The sequence below is a fragment of the Gymnoscopelus braueri genome (genome assembly GCF_963280865.1).
Source record: "Gymnoscopelus braueri genome assembly, chromosome: 12".
NCBI lineage: Eukaryota > Metazoa > Chordata > Actinopteri > Myctophiformes > Myctophidae > Gymnoscopelus > Gymnoscopelus braueri.
In genome coordinates, this window is record NC_137614.1 from 22,348,369 (window position 1) to 22,362,975 (window position 14,607).

The 14,607-nt window shown below is 45.2% G+C and overlaps 1 protein-coding gene across 1 annotated transcript in view; it reads left to right on the plus strand.

The window, feature by feature from the left end:
* Window positions 1-13,986, plus strand: part of LOC308097508 (protein bassoon-like) — a gene marked incomplete at its 3' end in the record, with an annotated part of 79,973 nt that extends 65,987 nt beyond the window's left edge. Inside the window, 7 exon segments of the mRNA XM_080445320.1 lie at window positions 1,956-4,527; window positions 5,464-5,996; window positions 5,998-6,016; window positions 7,977-8,314; window positions 11,976-12,072; window positions 13,031-13,162; window positions 13,946-13,986. Coding sequence (XP_080301446.1) covers window positions 1,956-4,527; window positions 5,464-5,996; window positions 5,998-6,016; window positions 7,977-8,314; window positions 11,976-12,072; window positions 13,031-13,162; window positions 13,946-13,986 — 3,732 coding nt within the window.
* Window positions 13,987-14,607: the final 621 nt, after the last annotated feature.

Below are 14,607 nucleotides of genomic sequence, written 5' to 3' on the forward strand. Positions count from 1 at the left end.
ACAGTAACAATGTAAGTGCACTTAGATATCATTTACTGTAAGTGTAGAACACAAGTATCTATCCCAGTGCATTATACCTGTTCACTTTCAACTTAGCATTGTGTAGTAACACCCTTGTAAGATTAATAGGGTTTCAATTGTAATTTCTAATTGGAAAGGAATATTTCTGTTGAATAATCATCAAATGTATCACTGGGTATTATCAGTTTTATAATTGTATCCTCAACGTTATCATTGGGTAAACAATGTCTACTAATAACATAGGCATACACGTTTAGTGCCTGATTCACTGTGGTTCGCTGGAAAATATTTTAGAAATTTTAAGTTAATAAAAAGAGCATGGTTTTATTTTCTCTAGAGCTGAAGGAGCATTATGCCATCTTTAAGTAGTATGTGAATTGTGTGAATGGCTTATCCCTTTTGTTGTTCATGGATTTAATTTTTATTTATTTCAGGCCATACTGTAGTATTGTCTTTGTAATCCCCAGAGCTTGTGTGGAGTATTTTCTTTTTCTGCCCACTCATAGATAGAAGATAAAGTAGTCCCACAGGGAATCTTATCTTGTACAAACAAGCATTGCTGCCCCCGCACACATTGACATGACAAGCAGTACCAGAACACACAGTGCTAACTTAGCTAAAATAATAATTAAAAACAGCTGAAGTCATCTCTACTGAGGGCTTGCTGAATTAACATGATGTGGAATTCACAGATACCAGCATATACGCACAATCCCCCGCACGTCCTGTTAATTATTCAGACAAACTGTAGGCCAAAGATTGTTCAAATCTGAATCAGCCACTAAAGTATGAGGTTCACACAAGGATTATGGAGCCACATGGTATACAGTTCACAATTATTAGCACTTACTGTATACTGTAGCAGTTCCAACACTATCTATGAAGGTGTGTGATCATTTCCCCCATAAAATAGAAAATGAGAAGTCCATCCGCATACAGCATTTTATTAGTTCCTGCAGATAGAGCGTTCAGCTAAAGGGAGAGGATGACATGCAATAATAATGGTTGGCTTTTAGAAGTAATCGACATGGTTTAGTGACATCTGTTTATTCAACTGGTGACATTAATAATGTCACAAGGTGAATAAAAAGATTTGATGGTGGAGCCCTCCTTTAAGTGGTGCAGTAATAATACGCTCAAAATAAAAGATGTCTAATTGGCTGTTAATCACTCAATAAACGGTGTGCCCCTCATGTCTTCTAACACAAGCTCCACTCCTGTTGTCCTTGTGTCTGTGTCACTATGTGTCTTCTTTGTACCCCATGCATGCTCCTTGTCCCCCATGTATATCCGGGGCCTTTCTTTTCCTCTCTCTCTCTCTCTCTCTCTCTCTCTCTCTCTCTCTCTCTCTCTCTCTCTCTCTCTCTCTCTCTCTCTCTCTCTCTGTCTCTCTCTCTCTCTCTCTCTCTCTCTCTCTCTCTCTCTGTCTCTCTCTCTCTCTCTCTCTCTCTCTCTCTCTTTCTGTCTCTCTCTCTCCTGTTATGTCCCCCCCCCCCATTGTCTTAATTTTCCCCCTCAATTCTTTAATTATTCCCCTTTACCTTCTGCCCTTTCCATTTGTACTGTTACTTCCTACCCTCTCCATATTCTTGCTGGGCCCCTTTTTTACCCTCTGTTTGCTCATTTACTCCTTGCCATATCTCCTGTTTGTTCTCTTTCTGTTCCCTTCCTCTACTCTACAATTTCTGTCTCCCCTTTACCCCTTTCCTCTTTCTCTCCTCCTCTCTTCAACTTCCTGCTTCCTCTTTTCCTATTATTCCTTCCCCTACCCTGCTCTATACTTCTCTGTCCTTTCCTTGTCTGTGCCTCGCATATACTCCTCCCTCTTACCTCTACCCTCTGTCGTCCCCTTCTGTCCACATTCCCATGTCTGTCTGTGTCCCCTATCCCACCACTTTCCTCTCTCTGTCTCTCTGTTTTGTGTTTCCCTCCAGCTGGCTGCCCTGCAGAGCCAGCAGACCTCTCTGCTCCGTAAGGTGAAGCGCACCCTGCCCAGCCCGCCGCCAGACGAGACCGTCACCGCAACCCACCTGCCCATGCTCGCGCCCGCCCTGCCACAGGTCTACCTGCCCTCCATGCCCAGTCTCAAGCCCGGCTCACGGCCAGTAGGCCAAAGCCTGGCGGCCAAAGCCAGCCTCCTCAAAGACCTCACGCACGAGCTGAAGGCCGTGGAGCAAGAGTCGACCAAGCTGAGAAAACAGCAAGCTGAACTGGAGGAGGAGGAGAAAGAGATTGATGCCAAGCTCAGATACCTGGAGCTGGGCATCCACCAAAGAAAAGAGACATTGGTGAAGGAGAGGGAGAGGAGGGATATCGCCTACCTGAGGTGCATGGGTGACACCAGGGACTATATGTCTGACAGTGAGTTGAACAACTTGCGCCTGGCAGCCGCGTCGCACTCTTACGAAAGTAACGGGCTGCTGGCGGTCAGGCCGAGCACCGCCCCGATCAGCCAGTTCCCCAGTGATCTCAACACTGCTGCACAGTACCCACCCACCTCGTCCTTTGTCTCTTACCAGTATCCTCAGAGCCAGCCGGCGGCGCCGACTCAGCCGCCGAGCGCACCCTACCAGTCCTCCACATTCAATCAGCCTCCCTACCCGTCAGTGTCTCAGGCCCAGGCACTGCCACAGCCAACACCTCTCCAGAGCCATGCCCCCCCTCCACCATCCTCCTATCAGCCTCAGACCTCCTACCCCTCCCACACCTACCCCCAGTCTCAGCCACCCTACCCCCAGACAGACCTGGGGATGCCTGCCGCCCCCCAGACACAGCCACAGCCAAGCCACACCGGCTTTGGGCCCGCACCGCCCGGCCAACCCCCATACCCCACCCACGGCTCACCCTACCCCAGTGCTGTGTCATCCTACTCCAGCCAGAGCACCCCGTACCCTGGGCAACCCCAAGCTGACATCCTGACTGTACACCCAGGTAGACCTAGGCAGACCTCGCTGGCCGATCTGGAGCACAAGATGCCTACCAACTATGAGACCATCAGCAACCCCACGGTGGTCGTCACTACCACGGCCCAGGACGCTACCTACTCCAGCTCGGCGCCCTCTTATGGGCAGTACGCTGCGCCTACAACCATGGCCAGCGCCTATGGGCCTTACGGCGCTGCACCAGTTTCCAGCAGCTACGGCGGCTACTCCACCATGCCGGCCAGTACTTACAGCCAATACACCACTCCAGCAAGCACATACGCCCCTTACACCACAACAACAGCTAACACTTATGGGTACACTACCACCACGGCGAGCAGCTCATATGGCCAGTACAGCTCGACGGTTTCCAATGCCTATGGGCATTCCGTCGACAGCCCTTCCACCTACGGCACAGGGGACGCAGGGATGTATGGCACGCCTGGCCTAGAGCAGAACATCCCACGAAACTATATGATGATTGACGACGTTAGTGAACTGACTTCCAAAGATGGGCTGGGCACGATGACAGGAGACATGATGCATCACCACGGCGGGAGCAGCGGGCGTTACCCGGGCGATGTCCACGGTCACCATGGCGGCACCGGCTCAACACGCGGCGGATCCTCGTATGGCCGGGAGGAGGAAGCAGCGACGGAAGAGCTGTACGACCACCATGGCAGGGGTAAGAGCAGCTACAGGCACGGACCACTAGGGGGCAGCAGCAGCAGCAGCAGCGTGAGCGTGAGCGCTAGCATGGGTGGGGGATCCCCCTATTACTATGACTACTACGAATACAAATACGGTGGTCGCTCTGGGGCACAGAAATCCACATCCAGAAGCCTTCAGGCGCCCGCCGTCATGGCATCTTCCAAGCGCAGCAGCAAGCACAGAAAGCCAGGAAGCATGGAGCAGAAAATCTCCAAGTTCTCGCCCATCGAAGAAGCTCGAGACGTGGAAGCCGACTTGGCGGCCTATGCATCTACGGCGACCGGCGGTGGGGGGGGTTATCCCGCCCCCCGCGTCCGAGGGCGGCAGTTGATGGAGGACTACGGCTTCAAGCGGAGCACCTATGAAGGCCAGACTGCTGGCACCACCCCCGGTAGCCACGGTAGCCGTCACTACGGCATGATGATGGAGGAGGATGACCGCATCTACTACACTTCCACAGGCCGTTCACGCTCCACTGGCTACGGCATGGACAAGATCTCGTCTCGGGACTACCCCGCATACCGCAGCCGGTCCTATGAAAGGGACGACCGGGGCCCTCCCTCCTACCGGTCAGGCCACAGCTACAGCCGTGGGCGCCACCCAACCCGACAGTACTCCGAAGAGGAGAGCCCCCTCAGCCCCCTGGGTGGGAGGTTTGCGGAGAGGTCGGGGCGCTCGTCCAGCTTAGGTCACGACCCATACGACAGTCGCAGCAGTAGATATCACTATTATTATGATGGCCAATATTACGGCTCCAGTCACTCGCTTCCGGATGTGCAAGACCACATACAGGACCTCCCCCGGACCCATGTCTACAAACCGGATGATACATACCTTATAGACGATTATCATTGTGCTGTTTCAGACAGCGAAGGTAATTGTTGGACCTGAATGCCCAGACCAGTCACAGCACTTACCTACCTACTACTGCCCCCTCCACCGTATCATCGTAAAAGTCCTCCACCCACGAGAGGCTAGGGTCAGGGGAGAAAAGAGAGAGAAAAGACACAGAGATAGATAGCTGTTGCATGCTGGTTTGTTTTCTTTATGTCTTGAAAGTTTGCTGGGAGCTCTGAGTATATCAGTGGACTGCTGTCTGTCTGTCTGCCTGCCAGCCTGTTCGTCCGTCCGTCCCTCCGTCCGTCTGTCCTACCGGCCGGCCGTCTAGTCGTCTTTCTGTCAAAAACTCGCATGATCATTCGGTGTGAACGTGTTCCTTTATGCTTCAAGTTGTTTGAAATCACATAGGGTTTTTGTTGCACAGGTGCAATTTGTTTTTCCTTTTCAGGTTTTCCTTTCCATGTTTCTTTTGGACTGATGTGTGTTTTATGTATTGTGATATCTTTATTTTAATGTCTACACTGCATAATGTCCATCACAATACACAATACAATACCTATATTTCTTTGTCGGTGGTGGTAGGTTGATTTCTTATCTTGCTTTCACTAGATTCAAGTTTTGACTTTAAACTAATATTAATATTATTTTTCTAAAGCAAGTATGTGAAATTACTTGCCATGTCAACTAAAATTATTTGATAGCTCAAGGTGGACATTTTTTGCAGTGTATACTTTAAACTTTTTAATTGTCTTGTAATATGTCTCTGGTGATGTGCTCTGGTATTCTGCATGAACATAATTGTTTTATTTTTTATTTTCTGCCTTTTCTCCTTTTCTGTTTCTTCTTTTCTTTTGCATGTGGGTGGTGGTCTTGTTTCCTTCCTCCTTCCTTCCGTCCTTCCTCTCAGCCTGCATGCCGCTGTCTCCCAACGATATGGAGATTGACTGTGATCTGCTCTCGGTTTCTAAAGCCTACCACCTGGGCCAAGAAGAGACCGACTGGTTCGAGAAGCCGCGCACCAGCTCCCGTCACTACCACTCCTCTGGCAGGAGCCGACATGCCGTCAAACAACAACAACAACAACAACAGCTACAACAACAACAGCAACCACAACAACACACCTACCATGACTACGACGAACCACCTGAGGAGGACCTGTGGCCCCAAGATGACTATGGACACGGTGGAAGGCATTCGACATCGCGTGACCACCGCCACCATGGCACCTCCTCCAGCCGGCATTCCTCCTCATCACGCCACGCCGACGACCCCTCGCGGTCTTCCAGGTCGTCCAAGGGTCACCCTAAAGATCCGAATATGCGCCACGACCCATCGGGGAGGTCATCGTCCACAGGCAGACGAGGGGAGTCGCGGTCTGCAGACTACTCGCGGTCTGCGGACTACTCGCGAGACCCATCGGCCCACCACCACGGCCAAAGGTCTTCCAGACAGGGAGATCCTCATCGCTCATCCCGCAGCAAGTCTCAGCCTGGGGACCTCCAGGCTCCAGGGACAACCTCCAGGTATGTTATTTTGGTCAATTGCTGTTCATATTTGCACCTTTGGTAAGCTAAAGGTACATTAAGTAGGTTGTTGGTTGTTTTGTTGTTCATTCAAATATTCACACCTTTGACAATTCACTGATTCATATTTAAATCTGGTTGTTTTGGGAGTTATTCATATATTCATACCGTGGTAACCTTCAGAACGTATTGTTTGTTTATTATGCTTTCTTTGTATTATGCTTTCTGCAAGTTTGTTTCATTAGAGCCTATTCAAATTGTAGCTATTGACAATTTTAGTCTTTGCCAGGCTAAGAGGTTGTGCCACATAACAACTTCTAAATAAACCCTACTGATGTGTGACATTAGATTCATGATTAATTACATGGCCTGATCTTATTTATATTTTTGTTTCATTTCATTTAATCCCATTTATTTCAAAACAATGAGATGGATTTCAGATACTTCACTGCTGGCCAAAGGTTCTTAGCAACAATTTTAACTAGAGACAATAAGGCACAAAATAATTTGGGGGCTTTTATGCCTTGGACTTTACTTAGAAGGGTGATTTTATAAGACATCTCTCCTGCACAAAGTTTTTAGTTTTTAACGTGCATTTTAATGTGCACTAAATTACAAATTAATTTCAGCCTTGTCCTGCAGGTTATTATAATTCCACCTGCACAAAATTGTAATTTGTTTTCTGCCTTTATGTTCTATCGCCGTGCAAAGAAACCGATAAACTAAGCCCCTTCATATCGGTCCTGTCATGCTTGGTGCCCCTGCTTTCTTGAGCAGTGGATCTCCTGACAGGAGAGCCAATATATTTTAATGAGCTTGGGTCTCGGAAAGAGAGGCTAATTTCTCGTTTGGGTTGTGAGCTGAAAAGGTTTAATAACCCTCGCTGTTGAGTATGTTTTGTTTTATTTATTTATTTTTAAAATCAAGTGTACCCTCAGGGATAAACAGAATTTAATTAACTATATCAAGTGTACCGTTTTCCATCTTGGGAGGGGGGGGGGATCTCGGCTGGTCATTCGTCTCTGTGTACTTTAAAAATGAAATTACATAGACTGGGCCGTAGCATGGCGGTCCAGGCACCCTAGGCTGCATTACCAGTCTGACAGTGTGTCGTGAGTTCGACTCCCGTTTGAGCCCCAAAAAATATTTATTTTAGATAAATAAAATAATAAAAATGAAATCACATAAGATTATGTTTTCGCCTGTGTGTATGCCTGTGTGTCCACACTCCACAGCTAATCTCACAAACTACGTTTGTCACGCTCTCAGTAGGCCAAGGCAGACACATTTCTTCAAATCTGCCACTGTACCATTCTGTTTTATGTTTTGGCCTATAACTCTTGATCTTGAACCGTAGGTTGTACAATGAAAATGTCCCTGGATTCTTTCGTTCAAGATGCAACTCATCATACAGGCCACACTCATTTGGGCCCGCCTAACTAGATTTTCCATCATTTATAGTATCTTCTATCTTGGGAGTCATGTGAAAATGAGCGTCAAACAGCTTGTGGATATTTAGGGGCCTATTTATTATTCTATTTATTTATATATTTATTTATATTTAAAAACAACAACCCAACATCCAATAAACCCCAAATTGGAATCTCACCCTATACAGTACACCTCCAAAAGCGCTTTCACTTCTGACCATAGGGTGTGCCACAAATGAGAAAAGTTGAACAGTATAGTCATAGAAACGCTATTTGCCACTGCAGCTTACTCGGGTCCTGACAGCAGACAACCCACATACACCCCTGGATTTCCCCTTTCTAGATGTCATCTTTGCTGCCTTCTTTTCTGGCTAATAAAACAGAAATAGAAAAAGGATGTATGTGGTATATTGTGATGCAAATTCTTCTATTTATATTATGCTGCTACCAGCTGCTGAAACAAACTGCTGCATTGTCTTACCTTAACTTAACCTCTTGTTATCTTACTCAATTTCTGTCTCATCATCCAGGCTCCTCCAGATCAGGCAGCAGCTCGGCCCGGGGACAAGGTTCAGCCGGAGGGCCTCCTCCTGGCTCAGGGAGACAAGGAGGTCCTGGTTCACAGATCGACGGAGCTCAAGGCCAGAGGACCCAGCTCCAGCAGCAGGCCCAGACATCAGCGGCCAGGCCTGGACCGGCCAGTGTCCCTGGACCCACCGGCCCCCAGCAGCAGCCCCCAGCCCAGGGACAAGGCATGGGCATGGGGCAGGGGCCGGCCAAACCAGGACAGATGGGGCCAGCCGGTGGAGCAATGGGGCCTGGAGCCAGGCAGGGGCCAGGTCAGACGGGCCCCATGCCAGCCGCCACAGTGAGTACAGAGTGGGCCAAAACTAAGAATGAGTCATAACATTTGAGACAGGAAGGGAATTAATGTCTCCAGTTTATAATTGAAGAACAACCACACAATACAAGATTCATATGTAGATGACGCCACAATCTATTGCTCTGTCCCGTCATATCTGAGGCTGTGTATAAATTACAAAATACATTCAATACCATTCAAAATAATGAAATTCAGCTTAAACTTCTTTTTAATGCAGATAAAACTAATTTGATGTTTTTTTTGTTTTAGTTTTTCTAAATCCAAAATCCAGCGTTCTACTATGCCTCTAATCACTTCAATGCAAAACAGGGTGATAGAGGTGGTATCATAGGTTCAAGGTTTCTAGTATCTAGGTTTCCATCTTGATATACAATTATCTTTTAAACTCCATATTGAAGAAAAAACGTAAACTTCGATTGGATTTTTGCTTTTGAAACAAGGCTTGTTACTGCTTTAAAGCAGAAAATGTTATTGTGGCTGCTACTTGCCTACATTGGATTATGGCAATATTTTATATAGAATATATAAAATGAATGCCCCAGACTCACATTTAGTGTTTAGACGTATAGCTGCATGATAATAGTGTATCTAAACCAGTCTATGGTTTAGACACATACTATCATATTGCTTTACAATTTGTAACATCCCTCACATATCATTGTGTATTGTAAGAATTGTCAGGTCAGTCATCTCAACATAAGAAGACAACCACATTGGTATGTATTTGTATTCAAAGCTATCCTGGGGCAGCTGCCAACTTACGCAAGCACATTATTCATTCAACCAAGAGGTGGACTTAACAATCTGTGATCGCTAAGTTATATCATGTCATCTTCTTGGCCTGGGCCCACTTTAAAAAGAGATACAAATCTCAATGAGGTTTTACCCTGGTTAAATAAAGGATAACTGAGGTGCACTTCAGTTTATTGTGGATGATTATCGTAGTCTAGGAACAACAGTATCTATACTGTACAAAACAACCCATGTTGGCAGAGAAAATGAATGTGCTGGCATCCCCATACAGCTATAAGGCTGCCATTACATAAACCTGATTCTCATATAATGTTGTATACACGAGTCAAGTATATGAGTCAAGATCAGTGTTTTGCTGTAAACACAGTGAACAAGTACAATGTTGCGGCCACTGAGGGTACAAAATAAAATCCTTGGTGTTAATGTATCCACTGGGGATTTTACTGTGTAGCAGCTAAAACTCAGTTGTAGTTGCACTGGGGTGAAGTTTGTAGTTTCCCTTCAAGGTGTGATGCAACCACTTTATTCTAATTTCCCCTGTTCTTTCTTTCCCTTCCGTCATTTTAAAAGGTGCTGTAAGTGATATTCTTTGGTTAAAACAAAATGTTATATTGTTAAAAGGTTAAAGGTAGGGTAAGTGATTTGCAATTATTCAAATAATTGCAAAATGGGTCTATGTTCTGATAGAGCTCGTTACTATAGAGTGTCCTGTCCATATAAAGAGTCTCCATGTCTCTCCAGCTCTTTATAAAACAGAAAATGTATTTTGTAGTTTTTTTTTTGTAGTTTCATTTCCAATTTTATCCAACCAGGACAGAGAACTCAATCAGGATATTAAACAAGTGAAATTGGAAGTGATGACACTAAGAAATGAGCAGACAAAATTTTAACTGGAACACTATACAAATTAAGCTTAAAAATGGGTACTTTCTCCTGATTGGCTGAGATTTTGACACCTACCGAAAAATGTATTTTCTGTTTATTAAAGAGCTGGAGAGACAGGGAGACATCTGTTACTGAACAAACACTCTATAGCAATGATTACTATCAGAATATAGTATTTTAACCTTTTAACAAAATACTTTTTGTTTTAACCAAAAAATATCACTTACCCTACCTTTAACACTCTATGTTCTGATAGTAATCATTGCTAGAGTGTTGGGTCAATAACAGGGGTCTCCCTGTCTCTCTAGCTCTTTAATAAACATAAATGATTATTTTCAGGTGGGTCATTAATTTTATCCAATCAGGAAAGAGAACCCATTTATCAGCTTCCATTTTATAGTGTTCCAATTCCCATTTTGTCCAATTTTGTCGGACCCATCTCCTTCTTTAGTCCTCCTCCCTCCATCCATCCATCCATCCATCCATCCATCCATCCATCCATCCATCCATCCATCCATTCTTTCCTCCTCCTCCCCTTCCTTCTCTTCTCTCCATTCTTCCCAACCCACTCTAACGCCTTCTCTAGCACATAATAAGACCTGCTACATCTAAGCCTTTTCACATTGTTGATCTGAATTCTGCCACCCTAGTGTTGGCAGGGTCTTATCTTCATGATGTGATTAGCACATTGGCAGCTGATAGCTCAATCTGGCTGATTCACCAGGTTGTAGCGAGAGAGAGAGAGAGACCCAGATTCTCATTTGAAACGTCACCTGACAGAAATTATATATATAAAGTTGTATATAAGTGATCTCTTTGTGAAAGTTTACACCATAAACTCCTCTGTGTTAATTTAACACAAAGCAAGTATCCAACACAATTAAATTAAATCAGGACCAGCTGGTATTCAGAAAGCTTTTTAGGGAGGACTTAAAGCTAGCAATAGTGCCAATTGACTTGATGTCTGCAGGCAACATATTCCACATGCTGCAGAATATTTCAAAACGAGTCCTTTCCCATACAGTTTTTGAATTTGCATGGTATGATGTCTGTAGATCTACCTCTGATGGACTAGCTATGAACATCACTAACCCTGGAAAAGTAATTGCATAAATATTTGGAAGCCACATTGTTTACAATCCTGTGAACCATACACATATATATATTAGTAATAATAATTTTGTTGTGTTGGTGCATACCACCACTGACAACATACAGTGCTATCACAATGGTATGGAAACATCCATATGATGCAGGAGTCTGGAAATGTGTCCTCTTACGTAAAGCTGTACGTTGAAATCTCACTGAAGGAGAACTCGTAAGCAATAAATCTAGCTGCTGTCGCATTGTCATTATTCCATCTGCAGCCTCATTCACTTTAACTTTCATGTCGGCTCCATTGCGTGATTAAAATTCATTGATTAACTGGCTGCGAGTGATGAAATGCCAAATGCCAAATTGGATACGATGCATCACATCCGCTGTAGTCAAATCCACATGAATATAATGTGTGATTATTCCGTGCCGGATCATTGTTGAGCCCACGGCTGCTGTGTCTGTCGACCTGACCCTCAGCTTACATGGGATTATAAGCTCGGTTCCCAAATAAATAGTAAACCTAAATTATGCAGTACAGACTCAGAGAATGATCGGACAGATGCATTTTAACCACATAAACCCTAGCATCCCTCTTCTGCGGTGAGCATTCGGCTCGCCGCAGAGATTGGTTCATGGCTCCCTCTCGTCTCCCTATCTCGTCTCAATCTCACAATGTGTTTCTCCTCTCTCTGTCCATCTCAAATTTCCTTTTGTTATCTCTTTCTCCCTCCCTCTGTCCAGGTCTCTTCTCTCTCTCTTTCATACGCACACAACAGGGAGATTCCGATCTTTTCTTTCACCCTCTCTCCCCCTTTTCCCTCTCCTGGTCTTCCATTCTTCTTCTCTGTCTCTCTAAATTAGTTTTTCTCTTTTTCACTTTCTCTCTCTCTTTGTCTCTCTGTCTCTCCAGCAGGCTAAGATAGACACACCTCCAGTGACAGCCATTGGAGCCAAGGCAGCCCCCGCCGCAGCTGCAAAGACACCACAGCCCCCACTTACCGGCATAGGTACCCACACGCATGCACGCATACACGCACACACTTGTATTTGTCTGTCCGCATTTTCATACAGTGACAGATGCAAACACACTTCTGAATAGCCATTGCCTGCTGTCTCTCTGTCTCTCTCTCTCTCTCTCTTGCACGCACGCACGCACGCACGCACGCACGCACGCACGCACGCACGCACGCACGCACGCACGCACGCACGCACGCACGCACGCACGCACGCACGCACACACACACACACACACATACATACAACTTCTCTCACAGCACGTGTCTAGTCACTGTCACAATTTCTCTTTTACACTCCAAATGCACACACCTTCAATGCACCATGCACGGTCGGTGGCTTGTGTGTGTGTGTGTGTGTGTGTGTGTGTGTGTGTGTGTGTGTGTGTGTGTGTGTGTGTGTGTGTGTGTGTGTGTGTGTGTGTGTGTGTGTGTGTGTGTGTGTGTGTGTGTGTGTGTGCGTGCGTGCGTGCGTGCGTGCGTGCGTTATGTAATCAGAGTATACTCTAATCTCATCTGGGATTAGTCCACACAATGTGTGTCTGGATAATCTCACACTGGAGACAACACAGAAAGGAAGTTTCACTTCCTCACACTGAGAGCTCGCTGTTGACTCAAAGCATTGGCCTGATGTCAACACTAGAAACCCCATAATTAAATGGATTTGTTTTCAAACTTAGACAGATTCTTTCCAGAATTCAGTTTCTTATCATTCAACATCACTTTACGACATTTTGCTCACCAAATACTATTTATTTTCCAGGAGCTGCGTAGGACTAAGAAACATCTATATAACCAAGATGTACCATGTATTGTCACCTTCCGTCCCTTCCTCTTAAATCACTTTCCTCTCCTCGTCCTCCCTTACTGTCTTTCTATCTCTTTCCTTTTTTTTCTCTCCCCCTCTTCCTCCTATCCTTCCTCTTTCCCTGTCTCTACTGTATGTATCCAGGCTCCAAGGCTGCTCCTAGACCAGGGGGTATCGGCAGTGCAGCTGCAGGTCAACCAGGTGCAGAGGGCACCATGTTCTCCAACATGCTGCCTCTCGGAGGAGCCGCTGAGCAGGCGGGCAAACTGGGAGAAGGTACGGCAGACCAGCTGTTCTAAACTGGTTTCACACTGGGACCGTGTGTACTTGCAGTATTATTTGTCTTTCATCCATTAGGACCGGGGATGCATCGACTGTGTCATTTTTATAGATTTCTTGGCTATTCAAAAATAGCAGATATATAAGCTATGAGCTTGTAGAGCAAGACATTTTTGGTAAATCTTTGAATATATATATTTTTTTAAAGCGACATTTGTAACTCAAATATTTGCTTCTGGCGGGGTCCCTGGAACGAAATATTTTCAGATGGGGGTCCATGGCCAAATACATATCATTTTGGGGGTCCTTGACATGAAAAGGTTTGAGCACCACTGATATATAGCACGGCACTCAGTGTCGCGCTATGAGCTTGTAGATCTGCTATTTTTTTGACAGCCAAAGAAATCTAAAAATGACACGGTTGCTTTCCCGGTCTTAATGGGTTAAACAGTTTGCGCTCAGTATCTAACTGATGCTGACAGCTGAATGAGTGGATGATAGTTTTTAAATGAAAGGCTGCCCTGGTTGTTCTGTGGGGCCTCCTGCTTGTCACAGCTTGAACCTCAGTTGGAGACAAGTCAATGTTTTGTTCCAGGTTTCAGTATACTTGCATTTGTTTTTGTATTAATGTCATATTATGTTTGAACTGTTGCCACTATAAGCTGCAATCATAAATTATGATGCCAACTCAGCTCTCTCCTCTCCTCTCCTCTCCTCTCCTCTCCTCTCCTCTCCTCTCCTCTCCTCTCCTCTCCTCTCCTCTCTTCTTTCTGCTTTCAGCTATCTCCGGTTTTGGCAAGAAGTTCACCTCTTTATTCTGAGGTCCCGAGATTAAGGTATTTGTATTTAATTGGAAAACAATAAATAAACAATAAATGTATCAATGAAAGTATATTACATTTGATTTGATTGTTTTTTTTTAAAATTGTAGATAATGTAGGAGACTATCTCCTCAGATGTGCATACGTGCTTTTTTGTATTGGATACTGTAGTGCTATTGTTGGCTGTGTGTGTGTGTGTGTGTGTGTGTGTGTGTGTGTGTGTGTGTGTGTGTGTGTGTGTGTGTGTGTGTGTGTGTGTGTGTGTGTGTGTGTGTGTGTGTGTGTGTGTGTGTGTGTGTGTTTGTTTTCACAGGCATTCGTACATTTTTATTGAGGACGTCGTGAGGCCATGTACCAGAAAAACCTATGAAATTCCCCTGGTTTTATTTTACTGAGAGAGAGAGTGAGAGAGAAAGAGAGAGCGAGAGGAAGGAGAGAGAAGGAGAAATAGAATAACTGAGAGGAGAACTGAGCACACTGGTGAGTACTGAAACTGTCAATAAGGTTTAAACCGGTTGCATTGATAAAGCATGCAGTGCAGTATCATTTCATATGTTTCAAGTTGATTCTACACATTCACAATGTGAACTGAATACTTAAGTTTGTAACTAATGTATTAGT